Source organism: Anarhichas minor, unplaced genomic scaffold, assembly GCF_050575085.1.
Source record: "Anarhichas minor isolate MPS153535 unplaced genomic scaffold, ASM5057508v1 ptg000045l, whole genome shotgun sequence".
Taxonomy (NCBI): domain Eukaryota; kingdom Metazoa; phylum Chordata; class Actinopteri; order Perciformes; family Anarhichadidae; genus Anarhichas; species Anarhichas minor.
Window position 1 is genome coordinate 9,601,371 of NW_027466491.1, and position 26,178 is coordinate 9,627,548.

The window sequence follows — 26,178 nt, forward strand, 5'->3', positions numbered from 1 at the left end:
TGTCTTGTCATTGGAAGATAATTGGCCCTGGTGCTACAATATATGGCCTAAAGGTATGTCAACTTAACACCTGCCTGAGATTATTGGACATCTCATTCCAAAACAGAAACCATGAAACAGCCTTTACTCTTTTTGGAAGATTTTACTACTTGATTTTAGGTCCTGGCTGCAGGGACTTGCACACATTTTGCATCGATATCGCCCACATATGGAGGCGATTGGGCATTCGAGTTCATCCTGAAACCCTGTTCGGTACCATATGGAGCCGGTTGGCCAGATGTTTTGCTTTTTTATTGACCCTGAGCTAAGTCCCGCCCCTCAAACCCAGACTGGCCAATCATAGTCAGCTCTGCTCCATACGTGGTGTAAACGTTTATTTTCCAAAAGATGATATTAATGCAGGAAGTGCAGTTAGTGACAGTGTGGGCTGCTAAATATACATCCACACCTCTTGTGCTGTAGTTTTCTGGGCTTGTTTTTTTTGCCCTTCGTGTGAATGAAAAGCTTGTGCTACAGAACGGATGGTGCTGGTTGTGAGTATCCTGTTATGGAAATGGAAGTTTAGTCTCAGGCGTCTGGGGAGCATGTGAGGTATCCCAGAAGTCTTTGCAGGCCGTTTTGGAGAAGAGAGTGCACTGCAATAAGTCCCCCGGGTGCTCATTATGGAAAATGTTGCTCTGTGAAACTCTAAAAACACGCGCATACAACCCAGATGTAGACGGGGATTTTCTCTGTCTCACATGGTTCAATCGCGTAATTCGGGTCAAGGGGTCAAGTCTTTATTCATATTCCAGCATATGGAGTTCTTGCATCATCGTAATGGGAAGCGTAGATCAACCACAGTTGCAGAATGTAACTGAATCAGCATTTGCACAGTAATGTGCCATCGGTTCCTGCTTTTTGTTATCTGCAGCTCGATTCCAATATTACACTGTATGTTGAATTATCAGACATTCATATATCCTCCAACCAATTACAGCTCAGCACACCACGCCCAGCAGCTGCTTCAGACGGCCCACTAACGCTCAACTTTCACCGCCTTTCCTGCCATCTTCAAATACATACATTTGCCCACCGCTCTTCCCTGCTGTTGTGTTATTCTTTGTACAATGGGTGTTGGGGCTGAATGATCTGAATCATCAATGTTTATTGGGAGGAAATGTTTAGATTCTTCAGTAATACCCGGTAAAAATACAAGTATATGCTACTTGAGTAGTACATGTCACCAGCAAAATATAATTAAATGATCAGAACTAGAAGTACTCATTATGCAGAAGGGTCCTTTCAGAGTGTTAAATCATTTGTTTTGTTTCATGCACTCCAGAATGATTTGTGCACACTTATCTTGTGCAACAAGATAAGAAATGGCAATTCTTCAGGACTTGAGGGGCTCCTTTGTTGGTGTTGTTGAAGGGGTAGTTACAACTTCTTCCCTCTCATTAGTGCACGACGACTTCACGTAGCTTTGCACAACTCCAGCCTGAGCAGCAACGGAACAGGAAGCACCTGTGTGTTATGCAGGGATATGAATCTGTGATAATGCATCGTATTTTCACACATGAATATGTATTCAAGTGTATTCGGTTTAAGCCAAACATTAGCAATGCTAAACATAACCAAGAAGTTTGTTTGGTTTCGATTCACAACTTCTATCGCACGTTTAATTTCTGAAGGAAAATACATTTCCCTCGAAAACGTAATTTAGAATGCAGTTTAGTTGTTCAGGAACGTAATTTAATAGGAAACATGGTTGCATATTTTATAAGTTATGTGTTGTATATGTAAAATCTAATTAACTTGCAGCAAAAAAAAGAAAGAAAATAGAACAATATTTCTCTCTGACATGTAGTGAAGCTGTTCTATAAAGTTTGATGAATTGGAAATATTCAAGGATAATTGTATTTTAGTAAATGTACTCCACCCCTGCCTATAAGAAGCATTCAGAAACACAGTTTTATAGCATGTCTTATAATTTATCAGTAATATCTTGTCCGTCGCTGCTCCACTTGAAACGTAAATGGTACAAACAGGTTTCACAGTTTCTTGACAAATATGATTTGATGTGAATCTCCTGAGAGAGACTGAAGTGTAAGAGGAGGAGGGGGAGGGGGGGGGGGGGGGTCGAACAGGGAGACTTAGACGGAGAGAGAGGGTGGGTGGTAGACGGTTCCCGCGGCACCCTTGGGTGACGTTCGCCGCGGTTTGTGTGCGCCGCAGATGAGTAATGGCTTCTGGCGTGCGCGTCTCTCTTGTCTCGTCCTCCATCCGTTTCATCATTACACGCCATCAATCTCCCCGTCTCTCAATCTCCCCGTCAGGCCCCTCTGTGCCCCTTCTCTTCTTCTATCTCCCTCTCTTTCTCCCCCCCCCCTCCCCTCTTTAACCCCAGACAGGCTCGTTCTACATTGTCTGCAAAGTCCTCGGGGTGTTTAACTCCTCGCCGCCACTTCTTGCTCTTCCTCTCTCTCTCTCTCTCTCTCTCTCTGCACCGAAGCATTGCTCTGTTTCTCACCTGAGCCCCAGTTTAATTTCACTGTGAGAGCGGCGCTCACACACTCGATCATTCACTCACCTAACACACACACACACACACACACACACACACTCACACACCGACTCTCAAACAAACACGGTTTGTGCACACACACACACACACACACACACACACGCGCACACTCGAAAGGAGCTGTCAAGAGTAATGGTGTTTAGTGTAATGTACTGTACGGCCGCTGTAGCCTCTGCTTTCTCCATAGGAATCATTATAGAGATTACATAATGGAGGTAATTTTTCCTCTGCCCGTGTGCAGCGCTGTGATGTGACAAAGTGTTTGGGAGGCAGGAGAAGCCCTGTTAGCTGTAGCCGAGGAGTAAATGTGTCCGGTGTAGCCTGGCTAAATCAGCGGCCGTTAGCCTCCCTCCCCTCTCTACAGATCCATGCCTATTACTCTTAACAAACCAGAATGGATCCGGGCTATTGATCTGTTGGCGAGGGAATGCTCTCTTTTTTCAAACACACTGGAAAGGGAGTAGGCCGTACACGATGCTGAAATGCTCATGCGGGAAGTGGAGAATGTGGATGAAGCGTCCTCCTGTGTTACAGCACGTATGATTAAATCTGACGGGACTTGGTGTTAATACGTGATGTGGCCTCAACAGCCAGGGACATGACTTCTCTACGTTCTTCAAGGAGTAGAATCCGGTGAGCATCAAATGCTCACCTCGTGTCCAGCGTCATGACAGAAGGCAGCTGTACTTGGATTGGATTCACAGCAGCTGCAATAGATTCCAATGGAGACCCAGAGGCACTGTGAACTCTATCAAACTGTTCTGGAGACAGTTCTTAAGAAACTGATAGATGCAGCTTTTCAGATATCAGTTCAAAGGAACAGACAGTTTTGTTCAAATACATTTAAAGGTTTGAATGTTTTTATTTAAGTTTGCATGCTTGTTCAGCACCTTGAACATAATTAGAATGTTTTGCGTACGTAAATATTGCAGCGGTCTCCAACATCAGCGGTAAACATTCGGTTACTATAACTATAACAAATTCTAGCATGACTAAATGTTTAACAGCAAAATGAATATTAACTCAAATTGAATTAGCAATCGATTCACCATTTATTGATGATGGTTCATGCTATGAAGCAGCAGAGTCTGTGATCCCGTTTTATTAAGTCACAACCGGACTGTAACTGACTTATTCCATTTGAGTCCGTCGGGTCTAAAAAGTCCTCCGACGTGCTCACGACTTCAGCAAGAAAATTCAATTTGCTAATTTGAAAGGGGTGCAACCAAATAATAATTCTGGGATTATAACATATTAATGTTACCGAGGAGCACGGCGGACTCTTTGTGTCACTTCTGAAATGAGTAATAAATAATGTGTAATACCGCCTGGTTTCCCCGTATGACGGCGTAATTGACTCTCCTCCGTGGTGCTCCGAGGTCATTACCTCCCCAGTGATGGTTCATGTGTTCGCTAATTGCTCTGACATCATCCTTGTTGCATACACTCACTATCTTTAACACACACACACTTTGCTTCCTCTCTTGGCTCGGCAGTAGGCAAGGCTGCCAATATTGTATTTACATTAAATCTTTGTAATTTGATAGACCCTGAGGACGGAGTTCGCTCCAACATCGATGTGGCCGCGCAGGTGTCAAACCTTGACTCCTCACCCAGCATGGCTATTCATAGGCCATTAATTAGAGCAGTATCCTCCCAATTAACACACTCGCTTGTTTCTCCAGCCACGCACACACTACACAAACACACACACACACACACTCTTCTTGCACTCCACTCTCTTCACGTTTGAGTTCCGTTTAATGCGCCCTGTTTGATTTGCCCGACTAAAGTAATGAGTTTGGAAAGCAGACAAAAATTCTGAAGTGTGTTTTGGAGGAGCCTCGGGATAATTTGAAGTCCTGGGGCTGGGAGTGGAAGTACACTCCGTAGCTTCACGCGAGCGCTCGCACACATCCGCACGGGAACACACACTGTGCGAGCGTTGTTTGTCTAATGTGTTATGGGTCTGTTTTCACAATTTTAAATGTTCTTCAGACGACTCAGGCAAAACAAAATCAGAGAAAGAAGTGATTTCTGTTTTTCTCCCAGTAGTCTTTCATTCAAACCCAAAGTACCAGCTGTGTTTATACTTGTAATGAACAATTGTTAATTATTCACAATGACTCTCTTTATCTTCTGAGAGGAGTTGTTTATTTTGTTTTGTTTATTAATCCAAGTCAAGTCCCAAGTCTTCCTAAAACAAGTCATGAATCGAGTCTCAAGTTTTAGTACAAGTTTTCAGTCCAAAACAAATCTTAAGTTTTGTCAAACCAAGTCTCAAATCAAGTCCTTCGTCAGTTGTGACGAGTCCAAGTCAAGTCTCAAGTCTTCTTAACACTAGTCCCAAAATGTGTCTCGAGTCAGTCGACGCAATTCAAATCTCAAGTCTCAAGTTCATGAAAGTACTTTAAGTCTTAAGACACGTTTAAAGTCAGTTGTGACAAGTCATCAACAAATCTTAAAGTTTGCCAAAACAAGTCTCGAGTCAAGTCTTAAGTCAGTCTGATTCAGATCTCAGGTTTTTGAGGTCAAGTCACAAGTCTTCATCAGCAAAGTGCTCCTCCAGTTGGTTTCTGAATGCTGACCATTACAATGACACGGCATGTGACCATCGTACTTGTCAGTACAACGGCCTTATAATTAGATACGTGAGCAGCGGTGCCACGCAAGGCTTCCCTCTTGATTTGGATCCGGTCTCCTAACATGACCAATATGTGCACGCTCAAGTGTGACAGATTTTTCAAATTGAGCCGTCAGCAGACCTGTAAAAGTTAAACCTGTAAACAATGCACCGCGAGTAGATTAACAGACACAAACCGATTTGCCGGAGCTGTTTACCAGGTAGAAGCAGCTTATTCACAACAGGTACAAAAAGATAAGACTGCTTCTTCAGAATTAAGAGATAAAGAGGAGTGCAGTAGATTAGGCCGAATAAAACAGACCCGCATTCATCCGGCGTTGTCTAAACAAAAACAGCCGTGACTGTCCACAAATACCACCGCAGCATTTTTCCACATTTCGCCCTCATGCCAAAAAAAATATTTGCCAGTTACATTACAGGCACTTAGGCACTGGATCGGCGCCGCCGCCCGCTTTCCTCATGTGGTTCACATGAAAACACACAAACTAACTCCAAAATACTGTCAAACCCAAACCGTCCCATCAGACGAAAGCGCTGCTGGGCCCCCCACAAACTGCTAAATATCAAACATCAAGTGAAAAGTTGAGTGAGAACAAATGATATATTTGGCGAAGGCTTGGTCCAGACCAGAGGGAGGATGCAGACGAGTCTCCCTCCTCCTCCTCCTCCTCCTCCCTCTTCTTCCTCGTCAGCATTCAAACCTCATCTTGAACCAATATGGGGTGTCTGTTAGCCTGCAGGAAGGAAGGAGAGAGAGAGAGAGAGAGAGAGAGAGAGAGAGAGAGAGAGAGAGAGAGAGAGAGAGAGATGAAGTACAGAAACAGTAGATAATGGGTGAGGGCTGAGCAGGAGGGTAAGAGAGGGCGAGAGAGAGTAGCGGGAGGGAGAGAGGGAGGGAGACAGAGAGAGATGGTTCATTAAATATTTAGAGGGATGGAGAGCAGACAGGCCTCTCCATTTCTCCCCTCTTACTGTTCAGCAGATAGGAGATTGAATGTAGGTCTGCCTGTGCACCGAAATACACCACTGTTAGTGCATCGTATATTCGTGTGTGTGTGTGTGTGTGTGTGTGAAATCCCAGCTTGTCCCCACAGGTCTCGATAATGGCCTGGAAATGTAACAGCACGACCCTAAATATAGCAACCTCAGTCATGCTGTAACGCTGCGCTTAATCCCTATATCACACACACACACACACACACACACACACATGTACGCATGCAAAGACAAACACGCAGAGTAATGCAATTCCAAGGTTAGCCAAAAGGAATTACGTGTTAGTCGAGCTTACCCAACGCAGTGTATCCGCCCGCTCCATATGAACCGGGTTGTATTTACCCTTGTACACACCTCTGTGCATTGTCCCATTCAGCACGGTTCCCACTCATGCATCCTAATGGCCCCGGAGAGCCGGGGAGTCTCTGCTGTCTGTTATTAGCGGAGCAGTACAGATCAATGGGCTGTGGGAGCGCATCCCCCATTCAGACCCACTGAGCCGTGGCTAACTCCACAGCTAAAGTGTTTGCTGGTATAGAAAAGAAAAAAATGCAGGCGCACCTGTACACGCCCCCCATCCTCGCTTCTACGGATGTAAAGCCGAGCTCTAAAGCCAGTGAGCAGCGAGAAGACGACCGTGGACGAGAGATGAGAAGTCGCACAAAGGGGCCTTTGATGTGGCAGTGTTTAGGTCGAGAGGATAGGGTGTTAAAGGGCTGATTTACTCAATTTACCCCCCAAAAACATGTCAGACTTTCCTCTAGTGATATCTGGATTTGGGTTCTATTCGTCAGCTTTTGAACCCGTCTCTGACATTGCAGCTGCCACGACACAAAGAAGGTGAAAGGGATTTAATTTGTTGTGCTTGACGCATTTGAAACTTGCACTCAAAGATTTTAAGAGCATCTTTCCAGAAGCAGTGTCCCTGATAATCCGCTGACCAGTTTTTTCTATGAGAGTATAAAGAAAGACAAGTTAACTTCAAGGCTAGACAGCAGGAAACAGCTTTCTCTGTATTTGACACGTACACTTTAAAGCTGCATTAGTCAATATTTTTGATATTAGCATTGACTCTGTGGCTCTCATGGTTCCAACATTGTGAAGAATTGTTATCCAACGCTGCGGTTTTATGGAGCTTTTTAGCCTCTTTTACCTCGTTTTGTGGCACATTCACTGTCTGGTTGAGTCTCACCAGTCTCATCCGTCCTGTTGCTAACTGGCCAACGTAGCGAAGCATTTAGCAGCCAGATATTTGCTCTCTAGTCATGTTAATGGTCTTCCATTCATCAGGTAGACAGAAATATGTCTCCAAAATAAATGACAAAGTGGTGCTTGCTCTATCTGTCCGCTTGTTTTGGTGTTTTTCTGCCTCCTGGTGGTCAGAACGCTTCACACACTGGATACTGAGTCATGCATCTGATCTGATGGGTATCATACGGGTTTATTTGTTCCATGACTGTTGTAGAATTGATCAATACAGCACAAGCTGTGTATGGGAAGACTGCTGAACTGATGCATTTTGTTTGAATTATTCCCAAATGTGCACTTAAAGTGTTTTATTATTTTGATTAGGATCATTATTGTGTGGAAAATGCTCTTATCATTCCCCTCGGTGTGAGTCTGTCTCCTGACTGCCTCACTGCGTTTTGTAGAGGCTTTTGCTCTCGCTTATATAAATGCGATTTCTGAGAAAAATGCTGACTTGAAACCCCCCCCCAAAAAAACAGATTTAAAGATACTGAATACTAGCCAGGAATGCCAGCGAGATGCAGTCTACAAAGTGTCACTTCTGGCTCTCAAAACCCTTTGTGTTGATTTGACAGTGTTTGCATCTGGGATCTGGAATATATGCACACACACACACACACACACACACACTTACACATGCACACACTCCATCAGCATATGTCAGCATATGGCTTCCCTCCTCAGAGAGACTGTTGAACAGACTGATCCAGGTTTGGTTTTGCTCTCGAGGTCCTGACCCTGTGATGGAGGGCAGAAGGGAAAGGAAAGGGGGCCTGATGCTGTCGTTTGGATTGTTACTGTGAGGCTCCTCCTCCTTTCTGCACACACACACACACACACACACCTCAACCATGTGTGTGTGCGTGTGTGTGTGTTACGAAACATACAACCATATTGAGCCATCTGTTCCAGGGCTAATTGGTATGCATGACAATGTTTTTCCAACCCATAAAACCTAATGAAAATGAACACCCCACCCGCCCTAATATCCCTTAATGCTATCACTCGCTCTCTGCCCCGCCCTCCCCTCCACCCCCCAACCCCTCCTCCTGTACAACATTACAGGCATAATTACACTGTAGTGGGCATTAGCAGCCCGTCTTCCAGAGGCCCTTTTCAGTCCAGGAGGCAGGTCCAAAGATGTCCTGCTGCTCCGCGTCAGTGATCTGTCAGCCCGCTGAGATCCAAGGCCCTCCCATACCTCCTATAAAATTGGCTCAGAGTGTGAATTGTTATAATTTTATGGAGGAAAGCTTTTGGGAACGCGGCGCTGCAATGTGCAAGTGATTTCCTCCTTAATGCTTATGGCACGCTTCAGGAACCAGACAGGCAGAGAGGGACGGGAAGAAGGGAGGACGGGATATAAAGAGCTAAAGAGGCAATAAATGGATGAATTAAGTGACAGACAGAAGTGTTGAGGATTGGAAACAGTATGTATTTAATGAGCAATTAACCAATTAAACCTCACATCTATGTGTTGTCAAACACACAGGGAGATAATGGGATTCAAAACAAGATTTAGCAGGTGATGAATTCCTGATTCATCAGTAAAACCTTGAGAAGACTTGAGAAGACTTGAGACTTGTATTGACATGACTTGAGACTGGACTTGTCTCAACAAGACATGAGGCTGGACTTGGTCTTGTCTCAACTGACTTGAGACAAGACTTGACACCTCTTGAAACCAGACTTGAGACTTGACTTGGATTTTCTCTTGGTCTTGACAAGACTTGAGAAATGACCTGGAGTCGCCCTTAAGGAGTTAAAATATGCTCTGGTGTTCATCAAGACATTTGTGTTGGCTTCTATTATTTCTGGAATAAAATGATACACGTCATATTTACAACCACTGATGTCTGTGTTGACACTGCAACATATCGGATGTCCCGGCACAAGGGAGTTTGAAAAAAGATAAATACAAAATGGCAGGAAAAGAAAGAAAACAAGGGCTGAAGGGAAAAAACGAGAAGAGAGGAGTAAATGGACTTGGCAAAGCGTGGCTTCGTTCACATGAATCACAGCAGGGAAACGCTGGATAGCAGCCCGGGTCGCTCGGTGCAGTCTGTGTGTTGGCGTGTGACGCCGCGCTGAAGAATGTGGACAAAATTTGTGGCCCGAGTTGTATTGTGTATTTAAAGGGAGCCTGAGGTCAAACACGCTGAGTTGCAACCACAATGAAATGATCTACTAGGGAAATTACAATAAAAACAAGAGCTTGCAGATGCTGTCACACGGAAAACACTGTCCTCCCATGTTTCCCAATAAGTAGGTTTCCTCCAGCTGTCTGTCACCAACATGAGGACCATTAATGGTGGTTTATTTAAAGGTTCAGAGGCGGTTATTGCCAGTCCACACCGAGCGTCCTCGGAGAACAGGCGCACCTACAACTGTGCAACCACGTGCATGTTTTGTAGTTTTTATTGGGCGTCGTACATGAAAACAGCAGCCAAGCGTTAATAGAGGTGATAGCCAGGCTTTTGCAACCTTTGTGCTGCAAATGGCGTCGAGGGTTCACTCACAATGGGACGTAATTGTGCCGGAGCCAGTTTTCGACAAATGTACTCGCGTTGTTAAATCAGTTGTGTTTTGTCGCTGGCAACTGACCGCCTTTTTCTCTCCCCCTGTCTCTCTGTTTCTCTTTGTCTCTCCCCTCTGTCCTTAATACCCCATTTTTCTGTCTCTACCCTGTGGTTTTCCGCTCAGTCGTCCCCTTTAGATGTGTCACAACCGATGTGGGTGAACACAACGGGAGGATTTATTGTTGGAGCACGGCAGTGGAGGTGTTACGTGTCGTACAGGTACACAGTGTCCAGGGTTAACTGTACAAACACACACAAAGACACACAGCCAACGGGTGCTCTTAACGGCCGCGGTGACCGGCGTCTCAAAATCGGGGTCGTTTGAATTGAACCGGTACCGATCTGATTATGATCCTGCGACCCTTCCACCCCCAACGTCCGCTTGGTTGGGTGGAGTTGTTGGCCCGTTTTGCGGAGAAGCATTAGTCAAATGGGCCATCATCCCCGTCGGCGCGTCAGATGATGACTTTTGGCAGAATGCAGCCGCAGCGAGATGCCAGACAATCAGAGCCGCTGCCATTTCATCACGCGGGTTCGCTCGGCGCCGCGCGGCCGCGCACGCAGACTCGCACCGAACACACAGGCTGTTTCTCATTAAGCCCGTAAACATGAGCGATGGAGTGAGAGAAACGGCGGGTGATGAAGGAGGAGAGACGTGGAGCTGACGGCTTTTTTGTTTTTTTAGGCAAAAGATAAGAGAAGAAGAAAAGGGGGGGGGGGGGGGGGGAGAAAAAACAACAAAGAGTCAAGTGGTTAGAGTGCGTGCGCACAGTGTGGCGCTGTCATGCAAAGAGACGCCCGCCTACCCAACACCCAGTACCCTCAGCTACCCTCACCCCATGCACCCCGCCGACTCTGCTGTTCCCATAGCAACAAGACACGGAGAGGAGGAGGTGGGGGGGTGAAGAAGAGAGGAAGTGTGCTAAAGATTAGGGTGGAATTTTGCTGCTGCTGCTGCCTGGATTTGACCAATCTGGTGTTGAGGCTTTAAGATGCTCTAATTCCTTTCCCCTTCCTTCCCTCTATCACACACACACACACACACACACACACACACACACACACACACACACAGAACCTCCAGGTCAGGCCGGCGTGAGCTAGAAAGCATAATTTTCGGGAGATAATTCTAGGAAGTGCTCTGTCGAAGAAGAAGAAGGAGGATGAAGTGGCACAAACTAAAGCAGGTTTTTCCCCAAAAATAGTGAAAACATGAAGGCCAAGAGCCACATATTCCATGTGGGACTATTTGTATTTCTATCCACTGCAGAGGTTATGTGATCACCATCTCCACGTCTCCGTTTGTATGCTTGAAAACCACATGTGCATGAAATTTGCTTTGCTCATTGACACCCCGAGAGGACGAGCGTTATTGATTTCTAGTTGACCTCAGGACGTCTCCTACCGCGCCGCCATGAAGACGACGCTTTCAGGTTTTCCCAATGAGAAAAAATCTCCTTGTTGTAAATACACAACGTGTGATGTCACACGTTCAGACACAATCCCATTGATTTTTGGTGACCAGATTCAATTTGTCAATCTATTAGTTTATCGAGCGTTTTGGGAAAAAAATGTCTCGTATTGTCGAGGTTCCGTTTAAACCCCGATAAGAGTCGATACATAGACCAGACTGCAAAGTGCTTATACTATCGTTTAAGACAAAGAAAAGCTGCAAATGCTTACAATAATCGACCATTTTTCGATGGTAGATTTATCCGTTATTGACTAATTGTTTCAGCTCATTTAGCAGACGCTTAACACTGGCCTGAATCCTTTAATCCGTCGCAGTGAACTTCAGTTCCGTCTTCATTGTTGTCAATAATTGATTGATGTTCATACCCTTCAGAAATGAATGGGAGCCAATGGCTGCTCGGAAAGTAAAATAAAAACATCCAGAAATGAAAAGCTTTACAGTATACGGTTGAAAACGTAAATGTTTAGTTAAGTAGCTAGAACTTTAGTGCAGACCGTGTTCCACGACTTCAGACGGTGTGTTTTTAGATGTGCAGCCACAGATGACTCTCCTCTACGGTTCAGAGTTCAGCTCCACGATAAGTGTGGTCTCCTCCGCCGCATGTGAAGGTTCTTCACAAGGCTCTCTGTGCTGTGCGTACGGGACGAGGTGGCACGATGACAAACACACGGTTCAAGTTCCCTTTAGCTCCTGAAATAACTTAAGCAGACAGGGTGCGAACCCCGGAGTGAGATGTGTGCCGGCCTTTGAAAGGAACCTCATTCATCAAAGACATGGTGTTCATGAACAGGGGAATGTTTTTTATTTAAACGGATTCAAGAATAACCTTCAGCTTGAATAGAGATTTTCAAATTGCAATTTTCAATGCGAGTTCTTCTTTCGAGCTCTCCGCTGTGATATGTTCACGGCTATTTTTTTGTTCTTAGTATTTCTTCCACTGTGTTCAAAAGGCACAGGTTTGTTTGAGGTGGTTCTCACCTGGGTTTTACACCCAAGTGCTGCTGTTGTGTGTCCTGCTGGGAGCGAACACTATTCTCCACAAGGTCCTCTTGTGCAGTGCTTACAATGTGAGATTCACGTGCACAAAACATGCCGGTTTATTCTGAAAAAGAACAGATTGTTACCGAGCTGTTTTCATGGCTAATGAAAATGAACATTCCATTAATATTCCTGTTTACGTGCAGCCGAGCACACTGCGGTTTAATTCCCCGTCAACGTCATCCTGGGTTGTGTTTGATAAAGGCTCGATGCCCCGACGTGTCGTTTGTCACCTCAACATGTGCAACAAGTGGAACTGCTGGAGCTGCTTGTGCCATTTTGCTTCTTTGGGTCAAACAATATGTTTTCCATCGGTGGCAGAGTTGTTTGACCGTCGGCGTTGTGATATTTGTGCATAACCTAAAACCTGTTGATATCTTTTGTAATGTTTAAAAGCTGGTGTGTTTTTGGTGTGTTTTGGACGTGCATCTCTGCAAACTGTGGACTAGTTGCTTTGTGGACAACGCACAGAGCGGACTGTTAACGTGAGTCACTAACCCTGATTGAGATGCATGTTCAGAATGCGCTGTATTCACGTCCAAAGAACGCTCCTTAAACACGGATAGTATTGGCATATCCCGCACGTCCTAATCGGGAAAATGCTTCATTCAGAATATTATTTGGAATAATATTTGTGCAATCAGCTTGGTCAATGCAAGCAAGGGAAGAGAAGATGGAGGGAAAACTGAGCTGCTGATTATATCTCAAAGGAATTAATAAAACAGAGTCGAGGGTTTGTATCAGATTATCATCAATAGTCGAGTCAGCTTATTGAATTAGAATCTTGTTTCATCCATTTACACTTTACACTGTATTTAGAAAATGCAAATTTTATGCAGATTTAAATTTGTATGTTTTTATATATATAAATAAATCATTAAATACCCTCGATTCTGTTTATAATAGAAATGAAAAGCCAGAAATTGAAAGCTAGTCATACACACGAAGGTCATTCTTATGATAAGATATTCTAAACTCAAGCTCTGCTTACTATGTTTTCAACCGTATCCGTACTGAGATAAGGTCAAATATGACAGCCATATACAAAAGAGGGTTTATTAGATCCTTCTTGCCACAACAACAGGTCAACATAACACAACAGACCACGATGAAGAACGATATCTACATTTTCACTAATAGAATGGAGGGATGGCAGTTTTCATTCATTTAATTATAAAGAGCATTTCAGCATTTTCATCCCAGGAGACATTTTTTTTTCCTCCTTATCAAAGTTTTGTCATTAATGTTTAATATAAGTCAAGTTTCCATATCGAGACAGCTTCATGCCACCGATCCCGATGCTGCAGCTTTAACTCCTCGAAGACATGACACGAGCAGAATGAGACCTTGTGTTTTCCTCATACTCTGTGTGTCTATATATATATATATATATATATGTATGTGTGTGTGTGTGTGTGTGTGTATATATGTGTGTGTGTCTCCTCTCATTAGCGCACTGGCGTGCAGTAGCTCGTTAGCACAGAGCTAGCTGAGCGCCGGGGCACCGGTGCAGCTTCATTAGCCACTGTGACATTTATCTGATCGTTTGCCTGCATCGCATGCGCCGCCACGTCTCCATGGAAACCCTAAAACACACACACACACACACACACATATCACACACACACACACAGTCTTGCATAGACCTAGTTCTTTCATGGATGCCAGTTCCTTCAAAGATGTCCTCCCTCCCCCCTGTAGAGCAGAGAAACACTGGTGATGAACACATGGAGCTGTGTACAGTACGTACCGGTGGCTGCTGTCCCAGCTCTGTACCCAAGGTGGGCGGAATATCGCTCATTGTAAAGTTCAAGTGAATCACAGGCAATATCACACTCCCTCGTTTGGCTCGGGCCCCCCCCCGGGAGGCAGTTTACCTCGCTGTAAGTCAGTTACAGGGAAAAGGAAAAGCGTTCCACATAAATCAGTCGATACAGTATACGCCACTCATTTAGTTTGAGTCACTAATCCGCCTCGCGCCGCCGCTGACAACATCAGTTACGGAGCGGGATCCACGCCTCTCACGGTGCGTTGTGGTGAAGTTGCTAATCTTGTTTACAGTTTGATACAGCGGCGGAAAATATTCAGAGTTATGAAATGAATCGTGTGTGTCTGCTTGTGGCTGTCGTTCACAGACGTGTCAGTATGTCGAGGTGTGTATGAGCTCAGTTTATGACTTAATGACGACTTCATAAATCTCACATTGGACCCTATGATTATCTCTCGACCCCTGACATCCATCTCTGATATCTATGATTGTACATGTCAGACACAACTCCATCGTGAAAAATGTTCTACGTTGGAACCACATTTTAAATATATAGGCAACACATTTTGTAAACAACATATGGTCATGGCGAAGGTGATGATATGAAATTATCGACGCGTGTTCCTCCACGTTTTGCGTCAATTTGTGTCCGTGTGAAAGTTGTGTAAGAGTCTGTCAAGTGTGTACGTTTGAGGTGACAGTCTGTGTGTGTGAGTGTGTTAACATGCCAGCACATGTGCGTGTGTCTAGGAGTGTGTGTGTGTGTGTGTGTGTGTGTGTGTGTGTGTGTGTGTGTGTGTGTGTGTGTGTGTTTAGCTGACCTTGGCTGGGGGAACTGATGTTTCTCACTCTGCTTGTCAACAAGGCTAGTTCCCCTGTGGGACCGTTACACACCCTGCAAACACGCTGCCAATGACAAGAAGTGTGTGACAGCTCGGCCCTTTCACGAAAACCACTGAAGTGTGTGTGTGTGTGTGTGTGTGTGTGTGTGTGTTTGCGCTGCGATCGAGGGGTTAAGGGAGTCAGAGAGGATGTGTGTTTTAGAGCAGAAACAGAAGGGAAAAACAGCAGGAGGATCAGCGCAGCCAGCCTGAACTGTAGCCCGTGCATGTGTGATGTGTGTGTGTGTGTGTGTGTGCGTGAGCCTGGTTTCTGAGAGAGAGATCCCCTGCTGAGCTCTGAGCTGTGCTTACTCCTGGACCTGGCACATCTGCATCCGTCTCCTCCGCTCTCTCACTCTCTTTTTCTTCCCACGCTCGCCTGCCTCGCTCGTCCTCTCCGTCTCGTTCACATCTGTCCTTTTTTTTGTAGCTTCTTCCTGTTGGACTCCAGCTGTGAACGAGGCAACGAGCGGGGCCGTCAATGTGCTGCAGGTAGCTCAACGCTGTCACTGTTTACTCTGTGGAGGCGGAGCCTATTCCCTCTACCTGTAGTATTTACCATATTCACTTTGATTCTGTTGGGCCTTCGCATCGATACAGCCCATGCATAAATGACCGATCACATGATCCTAAAACTTTATAAAGTCATATTTTCTATGTGTCCCCCGATGCCTCCAGTCTTTATGCTAAGCTAAGCTAACCGCCTCCTGACAGACGTGACGATTGACATCGATATTCTCGTCACACCGTCTGAAAAGAAAGCCAGCTTGTGCGTTTGCCAACATTGTCGACGAGCGTCTTTAATGGAGGCGCGGCCTGAAGAGCTGCGAGTGTAAAATGAAGACCATGAATGAATAAATAAATAAAGTACCGTCGTCGGGGTTTTTATGGTCAATGTGCAGCTGTAGTTTGGATGAACGAGCCGGCTGTCTAATGTGTGAGGTGAGGGAATAACAGCCCTCAGCAGCTGCTTCAAAGACCTCTACAGACACTGCTTTCTGCAGTCTGGCTCAGCACACACTCAGTGTAGATCAGCCCTCTGTCACGGCCCCCGTGCTGCAGGGAGGCTGGAGTGATGGAAGCAATAGTTAAGCCATTAAGGCAAACAATTGGCTCAAATTGAGAGGGGGGGGAGAAGAGTAAGAAGAGGGGGGAGAAAGGAGGGGGGGGGGGGGGGGGATGGAGAGGCTATGGCACCAGTAGATCCACTCAACGACTTAATCCGAGCCCCAGGACACTCTCCCGCTGAGCATCACACACACACACACACACGTGCACGCTAAAGCTCTGTCTGCTTGCAATAACACCTTGTCAGTCTTGGCCACGGGGGCGAATTGGAAGAGGTGCTCATTCCTTTGTAGCGAGGAGAGTCACATGATTTCAATCACCTCTGGGGGGGGGGGGGGTCTACACGAGACGGTTCTGCGTCCGACAACAATGCGGGCCCAATATTCATTTTGTCTTAGCGGGGCGGAGTGAATGGAGGACGAGTCTCAGACGAGGGAGGGGCTCCTCTGACGCTGGCTATTGTATCGTCTCCCCCAGTGGACTCGTTCGGTCCCTGAAGGCCTCACACGAACAGCCAACAATGAGGGATTGTCTCCAGCTATTTTCTTTCTGCACACACACACACACACACACACACACACACACACACACACACACACAGCCGATGTGTGTGTCAGAGGGCGAAGGGATGATGTGCTGCAGTCTGAACCCATCGACCGCCGGGGACGTTTATATGCCTAAACATCAGCCGCTGATAGGGGACGGTAACTCCTCGCCACTGCCCTCTTCCCTCTCTCTCTCTCCCCCACCGCCACCCTTGGGGGCTCCCTCAGGCTCCGGGGCCCCCCACGCCCACCCGTCCTGCGATTTATCGGACAGCTTAGCGAGGAGCGGTTGCTGCCCTCAAGGACTGTTAGCACCGGTTTGGCTCGTTGACTTCTCCGGTTCTGGCGTTTTATTTGACATGTCCTTTAAGTCCTTTAAAGAATTGGGCGTTTCTGCCGAGCGCCTCGGCTCCTTCTGCAAAAGATTGATGGCTCACATTCAAAGGTCTGGATGTTTTGTTTTTTCTAGTTTCCCTCCCTCCCAGACTCTATATCTCTATGTTCCCCTCCCTCCTTCCTCCCCTCTCTCTCTCTCTCTCACTGTCTCGCTCTCTCTCGCTGAGCTTTATAGGGTGGTATTAGTGTTGTCAGCTAACCAAGCTCGGGATTTGGCTTTGTTTTGTTTTCGCCTCTTAAGATAATGCTCTTTCTCTCTCCTGCCGAGAATAACAAAAGGGAAAGTAGAGCAATAAAACAGCACAGCCGTTGACTTTGGTTTCATTGGATTGGTTTTCAGCCATCTTAAATAGACCACAGGCCTTGATGGCAGTGATATGTGTGTGTGTGTGTGTGTGTGTTTGCAGCCGTTTACATGTGGTTGTCCTCAAAAACACAGTCACGCTTTGCCTGCTCGCGTGCCACTCTCATCTCCGTGGGGGCCGCTGAAAGCCATTTACTCGCCTTTATTCGTCCGAAGTTAGCGCTCCAAACGCGTGGACGGACGCAGTGTGTTTTTGTGAAGATAAAGTCTTGTAGCTCTGCAGTAAAAACAAATAAAAAAACACTTCAACGGCCGTTTCCGTACGCATTCCAGATGTGGAACCAGAGCGATCGGCGTGTAAGCACCTGTGTCCCGTCAGAGGGCCCGGAGGTTTTGCTGTACTGGTCCTGCAGCCTAATCCCTCATATACGAGCTCACCGTCCACCACACCGCTACGCTGCTGAGCCGCCGCTCGTTCATGCAAACGTTGCACACATGCAGCGTAACGGCAGCAGGCCTCATGACGTGTCTCTGGAGGGGGGGGGGGTGTACTTTTTATTTGTTGTTCAGCTCAGTCCTACGGTGCAGATTTGCCGGCATCCTGAGGAGATCCGTCGGCACATCTTCACTTTCAAAAAATCCACTTTTAAGGGTCAGCGTGATGTGTCAGTTTCCTGATGTGTCCCGTCGGTATATATAGAAGATGCCGGCTTCAGGGACATCAGTCCGTAAAACTTAGTACCGAAAGGCGTCTCGCCTCACTGCTGCGTGCAGAGGATTTATATCAGTGTGAGTTTCAGGGATTTAGTGGCGGCCTGGAGGCTGTTATAGACGCCATAATATCGATTTATAATTAGCTGCAGTGGTCCTGTCTGAGATGCTTTTCTCATTTGGTTAAAATTACACCACAGTCTGTAATTGTGTGTTGAAACAATAATGTAACTCCTCGGGCATACTTCATGATTTTGTCCAGGGAAATCTACTATTTTGGATTTTCCAGATAAACTGAAGGAACATTATCTCCCCTTTAAGAGAAGTTAGCACAGCGATGCTTTATTCTGTGTTTTTTTCTACGTCTCTTGTTTGATTTTTACTTTTTGAAGCATTACTGTTTCTAGGAAGTACAACATGTTTGTTTTTGTTGTTTGCTGGTTTCCAGTCAAGTGTATCTGTGTCTGAATGGGTTTCACAGTTACACATCAGTTGCAGTTCCCAGTTTAGCCCAAGCTAAATTATCCCAAAAAGTGTTATCGAACAAGGAAAGTGCTGCTGGGACCACGAGTCTAAATCCTACCAATGCCGTTGGTATAAATAAGCTCCTAAACGTTCTCTCCTCTGCCTCCTCCAACAGTAACGGCACGGCCGGGAAGATGAACGGGGCGCTGGAGCATTCGGACCAGCCGGACCCGGACGCCATCAAGATGTTCGTGGGCCAGATCCCGCGCTCCTGGTCAGAGAAGGAGCTGAAGGAGCTGTTTGAGCCGTACGGAGCCGTCTACCAGATCAACATCCTCCGAGACCGCAGCCAGAACCCTCCACAGAGCAAAGGTACGAGGACGCGGGGCTCATCTCAGTGGGAGACGTTATACGTTTTACTTGACTGCTCTGATCTGAAGCCTGGAGCCAAGTCAGATCTCATGATTGCAGATTAAGATTTAGTTTCACTCGTTCCCTTTGTTGTTTTTCTTTTCCTTTCCTCTCTGCTTTCTGCCCTCCTCTTCTCTGCGTTTTCTTTCCTTTTCTTCTTTCTTTCATCTTTCTTCTTTTATTTCTCTTTGTCTCCATTTCTTTTCGTTCTCTTCTTCTATTCTGTGATTGTTTTCTTACTTGGTTCCACTTTCCTTCCTTTTTCCATCTCTTCCCTTCCTCCTTACTCGCATTCCTTTACCTTCAATCCTCGCTTCCTTCAATCTGTCCTTTGTCCTTTCTCTTTTCAATCTTGCTTTCTTTTTTCTTTGCTAATTTCTTTTTGTCCTTCTTTCCGTCATTCCTCTACTTTCTATCCTTCCTTCCTTCCTTTTTCTTTTCCATCTTGCTTTCCTTTTCTGCCACCTTCTCTCCTGTCCTCTTCTTCCTCCTTTATCTGTCTTTCTTTTTACTTTCTTTCATCCTTTGTTTCCCTTCTTTGTTTCCTTTCCGATTTTCTTCTTTGCTTTCTTTCATCAGACAGAATGAAAATCTTCCTCACTGTTCATTTAATGTGTAATGGGATATTTATATTGTTGCTAGCGTAACAGATCTGAATGGATGCAGAGACACAGAGAGACACTCACTTACACTCACACCGATGTGCAATAAACACTAAAAACACGGAATGTTTGTACTCTTCCACACTGACACAGCAGCAGCCATCGGGCCGTCCCACCTAGATAAAGGCAGAACAAGTGATCTACGTGCAAAATGACACACAAACACACATTTCGTGCACCATTTGAAGACAAAGACTCGCCTCGCCAGACTTAAACAGTCAATTTTGCGGAGCCGCTTGATTCAAAGCTATTTTCTCCCGTTCCCTTTCTTTTCTCCCGCTTTTTGATGAATTTGTCAAGTGTGAGAGCAAACAAAAGAGACAGCAGCAACGAAACGGGGAGACAATAGCGCTGCCACATTAACAGGCATCAGCCGGAGTGGGCGCCGACGGCACTCCCGATGACACACGGAGAGTGGGAGGAAAGTAAAGAGAGAGGAAGGGGAAGAGAGGGAGGGAGGTGCGTCCATCCAACTGTAAAGCAAACTTGAGAAGGAGTCTCTAAATATGAATCAGTGGGGATGACGCGAATAAAGCAAGTAAACACGCATCGGACTGAACAATGGAGTTAAGGATCCACGAGCATGATCGGCCGTTTAACATATTGATTGACTTTGACAGTGACGTGACGTCACCTGTTGGTTTGCGGACGTTTTGAAGCCTCGAGTTCTGCAAGTTGGCCGTCGCCATCTTGGTTTTTTGGAACCAGTGAGCAGAAGCGACCATATCTGGACTGAGGAGGAGTGGCTTAGAGACGCGGTATACGTCTCTGGTAGAGTCCTGTCAATCACTGTGTAGCCCCGCCCCTAAAGCATCCCCTGCTTTATGGTCTGTGTGACTCTAAATGGACCATAATGTACTAAATGAACATCATGCTGTATTGAAGAAGACTTGAAACTAGAGATTGAGACCATAAACTCATGTTTACAATGTTTACTGAGGTAATAAATCAAGAGAGAAGTAGAGTCATTTTCTCATAGACTTCTATACAACCAGAGGAGTCGCCCCCTAGTGGACACTAGAGAGAATGCAGCTTTAAGACACGAAGCATTGGCTTCACTCTTCAGGACCGTAGGTTGCCACCTGGTTATGATTAGCTGATCTAATATCTAATAAGACTGAAGATGATTAAACATTGTTATAAACAGATTATAACGCATTCTAAGTATCTTTATAATGCGTTACAGACGGAATGCTTTGTCGGGGAAGGCCGGAGAGGCAGACGAGGCGACAGGAATTCTAGATGATGACATGCTGTCGAGTTCTGAAATTTAATTTAATTTTCAGTGGCTAAAAGCTGTGGCGTCGTTAACCTTTCTGCACCTACACACTCAGTCTGCTTCTGTTTTTAGTCTCTCTCTCTCTCTCTCTCTCTCTCTCTCTCTCTCTCGTTCTGACTGAGTCATGTGAGCTTATGAAAGCCTGGAGACAGCGTTCTGCCAAGACCCAAATCAACTCTTTTTTTCTTCTTTTTTTTCGCACACCAACACACTTGTCATGCGCTTTGTGTGTTGTGAGTCTTTTAGCCTTGAGATGACTCCTCTTCCCAGCAGTCTCCTCGTCTGAGGAGGAAGAGAAAAAACAACACAAGGCCAAAGTTCCTCCTCCTTTTCCTACAGCTTCCTCAAATCTCCCGCTCCGTCTTCACTACCCTTGAAATGAGTTGTTTTTCGTGGCTGATGAGTCAAGAGCATCACACACAGCCACCTACCATCCCTTTTATTTTTGTTCTCCTATGACAATCTCCCTCCGTACGCCTCGGTTTTATTTTGTTCTCGCTGTGCTGCCTGCAAGCCCCTCACTTCCCTCGGCGTGTTTATTTTAAATTAGCGCCGGTGTTGTTTGAAAAGCAGCTCGGCCATTTTGGGGGCAAATGAGCCCGCTCTGATGCCCCGGTGGCGACCCAGAGGCACTTTCTCTCTTCTTTTTTGCGTGAAACAGCAGTTTTGCTTCAAATGAGCTTGTTAGTCCCACTGAGACGAAGAGGAGGAAAGTTTCCTCGGCCGCAGCTACGAGGCTTTACGACTTCTCTGTTTATGTGTTTGGGTGTTTTGTTTGCATCCTCATTAGCGGGTCCAGAAAAGAGCGTCGACGACAAAAAGATGAAAAACAGCACAACATGGTAAACATTCAATCACGGCGGGAATTAAGCAAGCGCAGGATTCCAAAGGAAACGTTCAACTCATGCATTTATGGAGACTGAGCCTTGTCCAACTTTGTAGGTCGAGATTTAGTCTTTCCGTGATTTGTGAGTAAGAAGAACTGTTTATGTTCTCAGAGTAAATCTATTAATTCAACTTGATCGATCAGGCAACTGGTAAAAATGAATTAAACACATTGTTGTTTTTTTTCGAGGAAGTAGCTAAGGAGTCAGCCATCTTGACTCCTTCTCATCTCTGTTGAGATCTGCACATGTGCAGTACCAAGCGGGTAAAGACGAGGTTTATGAGCTGAAGCGCAAGTGAGCGTTTCCACTATTCTGCAAACAGGAGTTAAACGTTAGAGGATGTGGGCGAAACTCCAGATTCATCTACCTAAATAAAGATGAAACATAAGCGTTAACTTAAGTCTACTCAAGGAAAAATCGGGAGTAAAACAATGTGATCTACGATGTGCAAACACATCGTAGATCACAGAGGTTCTCATGGGAGTGAATGGTCATCGGGTTGACTTGCATACCTACACGTACATGAACTACATGTCCACATCAGTCTCTGACTCAAAGCTACCTGTTTTCTTTTCATTCGATTGAAGCAGCATGTCCGATTTGCTCTAAAATATTGTTCTAAAATGGCAATCAGACTTGGGCAGACATTGGACTCGGACAGCTATGAATAAATTACTGATTAATTACAGGACGTGGAAGATAAAAACCCAAAGACTTAATGCTCGCTCAGAGCTGCGGCTGGAGCACAGTTCCGCACGTCAAACCGCAAAGTGGATATCTGTGGATCAGCGTAATCCTTCTGTTTTATTATTGTCATCCTCTGGCGTCACGCGGCGGTCGCAAGTGCTGTTTGAGAGGCTTCTTCAGCCTGACAAGGATACGACTCCTCGAGCAAACACGAGTCTGAAGGGAGATCCTCACTCCAAATGCATCAGCCTCCAATAATCCATATTGCAAATAATTTTAATGATCTCAGGTTAGTGAGAAGGCAAAACTCCAGTCAGCTTTTCTTTCTTTATAATATCCCAGATTAGTTGTTTCTGGCCCCGAGGCATTAAATCGTGTCGCCATTGTGCGTCATGCGGAATCCATTTCGCAGTTTGACCCAGGTGTGTGCATTCAGGCTTTTTACTCCGACGAGGACAGTCTGGGGAATATCGCGGCGCCACTGTTGGTTTAATGTGTTTGGAGTTAATAACCAGATGAGTGGATGAGCTGGGGAGGAGGGGAGGCGAGTGAGAAATGGAGCAATTTGGCATTTTGTGCTGAAAGAGAGAGATAGAGATGGAGGGAGAGATAAAAAGAGAACGAGACAAAGAGAGCCAGAGGGGTAAACAGAAAATGGTCCTTTTGCTAAAACACAACCTTAAGCACCATGACGGGTTTGTTGCTGTGTCTCTGTGTGTGTGTGTGTGTGTGTGTTTTGGCAGGGGACGCGCAATGTCATTTATCTTAATGATACAGCATGCCCACATGAGCCGCCGAGACACACACACACACACACACTTAAGTTCACACATGCACAGAATAAGTTTAATGTCTTCATTAACAGACGATCTCCTGCATGAGAGTCGCTGTGCACAACAAGGCCTGGAGATTATTCAAAAATAACAACATAAATCAGAACATAATTCAGTGTGCAATTGGATCTGAATGGAGACCTTGTGGTGAATCATACGTGGAGGATTTTTAAGAGAAAGGACTCTGATAAAGCGATGTCGTCCACCCTGCAGATAACACAAAGGCAAAACGAGGGCTGAGGGATTATTACATTCGTCTGTTGTGAATGTGATTCGAAAGAGCACAATGATTTATCATAACTGCATGGAGGTAAATATGTATTGTTGTCATAAAGACAGCTGTGGCCGGCTTCAGTTAATTACCATCGGTTCATTCTGTTGGCTGCTGTTATTGTGCTCCCTGCATGAGGACTATCTCGGTGATCTACTCGTGTTTGAGACCTGTAGCTCTGCAGTGTTTCATGTACATCACTGACAGCTGGTGAACAGAATCGTCTGAGTTTTAGAGGAACAGCACAACATGTTGGTAAATACTCGTATTTGCTTTTTTGGGGGGAGCGTTAGATGAGAAGATTAATACCACTGTCTAGTCGTTTAGTTATGATGACTTGCTATCAATTAACACAGAGCGTCCATGAGAGAGAAGTCTTCTCACATTCCAGCTCGACAGCGAAAACAAACATATTTCCCAAATGGTGGAAAACTGGTCCTGTGTGTAACATATTCATGACTATGTTTTATTGGTGTATAATCATCTGAAAATAAGAATGGTTGAGTTTTCACTAGCTTAGAATGAGCCCTTCATATCTACTTAGGGAGCGGGTCCGCCATGTTTCTACGGTAGCCCAGAGCGGACAAACCAAACACTGCCTCTAGAGAGACTTTCATGTTTTTAACGTTACCTGGAGGCCGACTGAAGCTGTTATCAATAAATATGACATGATTATATTTGAATATTACTAAGTAATGTTTAGTATCAATCTAATGTAGTATGTTCTTAAATATGAGCTTGAATTGGTCATTTTGTCTGTAGAAGACTTGATTTGGTTGGTTTGACTGAAACAAGGATTATTTTATCCGATTATTTTCATGTGAAACAAGATGAATTTATGATTGCAATTTAAGTAGAACTAGCAATATTAGTTAGAAACTAACATCTAACGGACACAGTGAGAGATTTTCTTCACATCCCTCTCACAAAAAAACAATAATCGATGATATATTCTCATGAATCCATTTTCTGCTCCGTGTTGCTGCACAAACTGCAGCACGAAACAGACAACATGGAAGACAAAAAGGGCCACCTGGAAGAAAAAAAATCTAATCGGAGAACAGAGACGACAGGCAGCCACCGACCCGGTTTGATTGACAGCCGATCTCTGGGGAAGAGCGGGAGCCACATCACAGCCGCGAGTGTTTAGCACCAAAGATCGACACAAAGAACGTCGAAGATCTTCCTCTTTAAGTGCAATAAATGCTCCTCACTCCCTCATACAAACCACCTTCAAAACAAAAGGACAATCAATGACATCTAAAATACATTTTACATCAAACCATCATCTCTAGTCTCCTCTAACCTGGAATGTCATTGCGATAGCTAAAGAAAATAAACCGCCTGGAGATAAACGCACCGACGGGCAGATTACAGCATTTGATTTCCGATCACTGCTCAGATGACAATCTCCCAGCATGCCCCGGGCCGCTCCGATGCCGCTCCGATGCCGCGTTCAGGGACCCACACCTCGTCCCGGTGGCAGACGTCCGCTTTGAGACGGCGAGCCAACGTTTCCTCTCGCTCAGCTGTGGCAACGCCGAGCGAGCGCTCTGCCGTCCAAGACAATTATCTGCTCTAATGGATCCGGTTGAGACGGGGCCGACCTGAGACGGAGGACTCGTTTATTTCATTCTTTCCTAAAGCAGAGCGGCCAATTATATCGCCTTTAACTAGGCGTTAGCTTCTTTCCCTCAGCCGGCTACCCAGGCCCAATTAGAGAGCAGCTGCAGGTGGATTTTTAATGGGAGTCTGCTTGCGTGTGGATTTTCCTCCACCTTTATGTTTACACGTTTGCATGCCTCAGCGACAGAGAGAGTTGCTCGGCGATAAGCGAAGTTGCAGAGCTGGGATTGTTTATGTTTCTCCTCTCCGAGCTCTTCGGGGTCAGCCAGAAAGAGGCTTTGGATTTTACGGAAAGGGAGGGGGGGCGACATTGGTGCTTTTCCACCAAAGTAACCAGTGGGATTGTATAGAAGTGCTGCGAGCTGGACCGGTTCCTGCGTCGACAGGATTAGAACGTCAGCCAAATGCCCGTCAGAGATGCGGCATTGTTTGAAGCCATCCACTCATCCTCTCCCTATTTTTCCATCTGACAATCTCTTCTTTATTGCGCTGTCAAATTCACAATGTGTTCTCTGTCGTTTTCTTCTCCCCCGTTTCCCTGCTGTCACTCAGCGGCTCTTTGACACACGTAAATTATACACATTAAGGGGCATTTTTTACAGGCGCACAGAACAGCGAGAGACGGGCGGGGAGTAGAGAGAGGAGTTTGTATCCCGTGCCGCCCAGAGGCCTGTGCGAGCAGTAACTGTGGCAGAGTTTAGTTAATGCGGGTCAGCGGTTGAGTGGAACCCCGGAGGTCGAAAGGTGTGTGGAGGGGAAGGAAAAGGCAGCGGAGTAATGGAGGGAGAGAGGGAGTCACCGCGGTGGTTGCAGCCAGCCGCGGGTGAGAGGGCTAAGGG

At 45.7% G+C, this 26,178-nt stretch overlaps 1 protein-coding gene across 5 annotated transcripts in view; it reads left to right on the forward strand.

Annotated features, from left to right (window-relative positions):
- The window catches only part of celf2 (cugbp, Elav-like family member 2), a 166,247-nt gene that overhangs the window by 83,445 nt on the left and 56,624 nt on the right, over nt 1–26,178 (forward strand). For all 5 annotated transcript variants that reach the window (XM_076111480.1, XM_076111476.1, XM_076111477.1 and 2 more), the window contains exon 3: nt 18,859–19,055. In XM_076111480.1, coding sequence (XP_075967595.1) covers nt 18,859–19,055 — 197 coding nt within the window. The remainder of the gene's footprint in view (nt 1–18,858; nt 19,056–26,178) is intronic.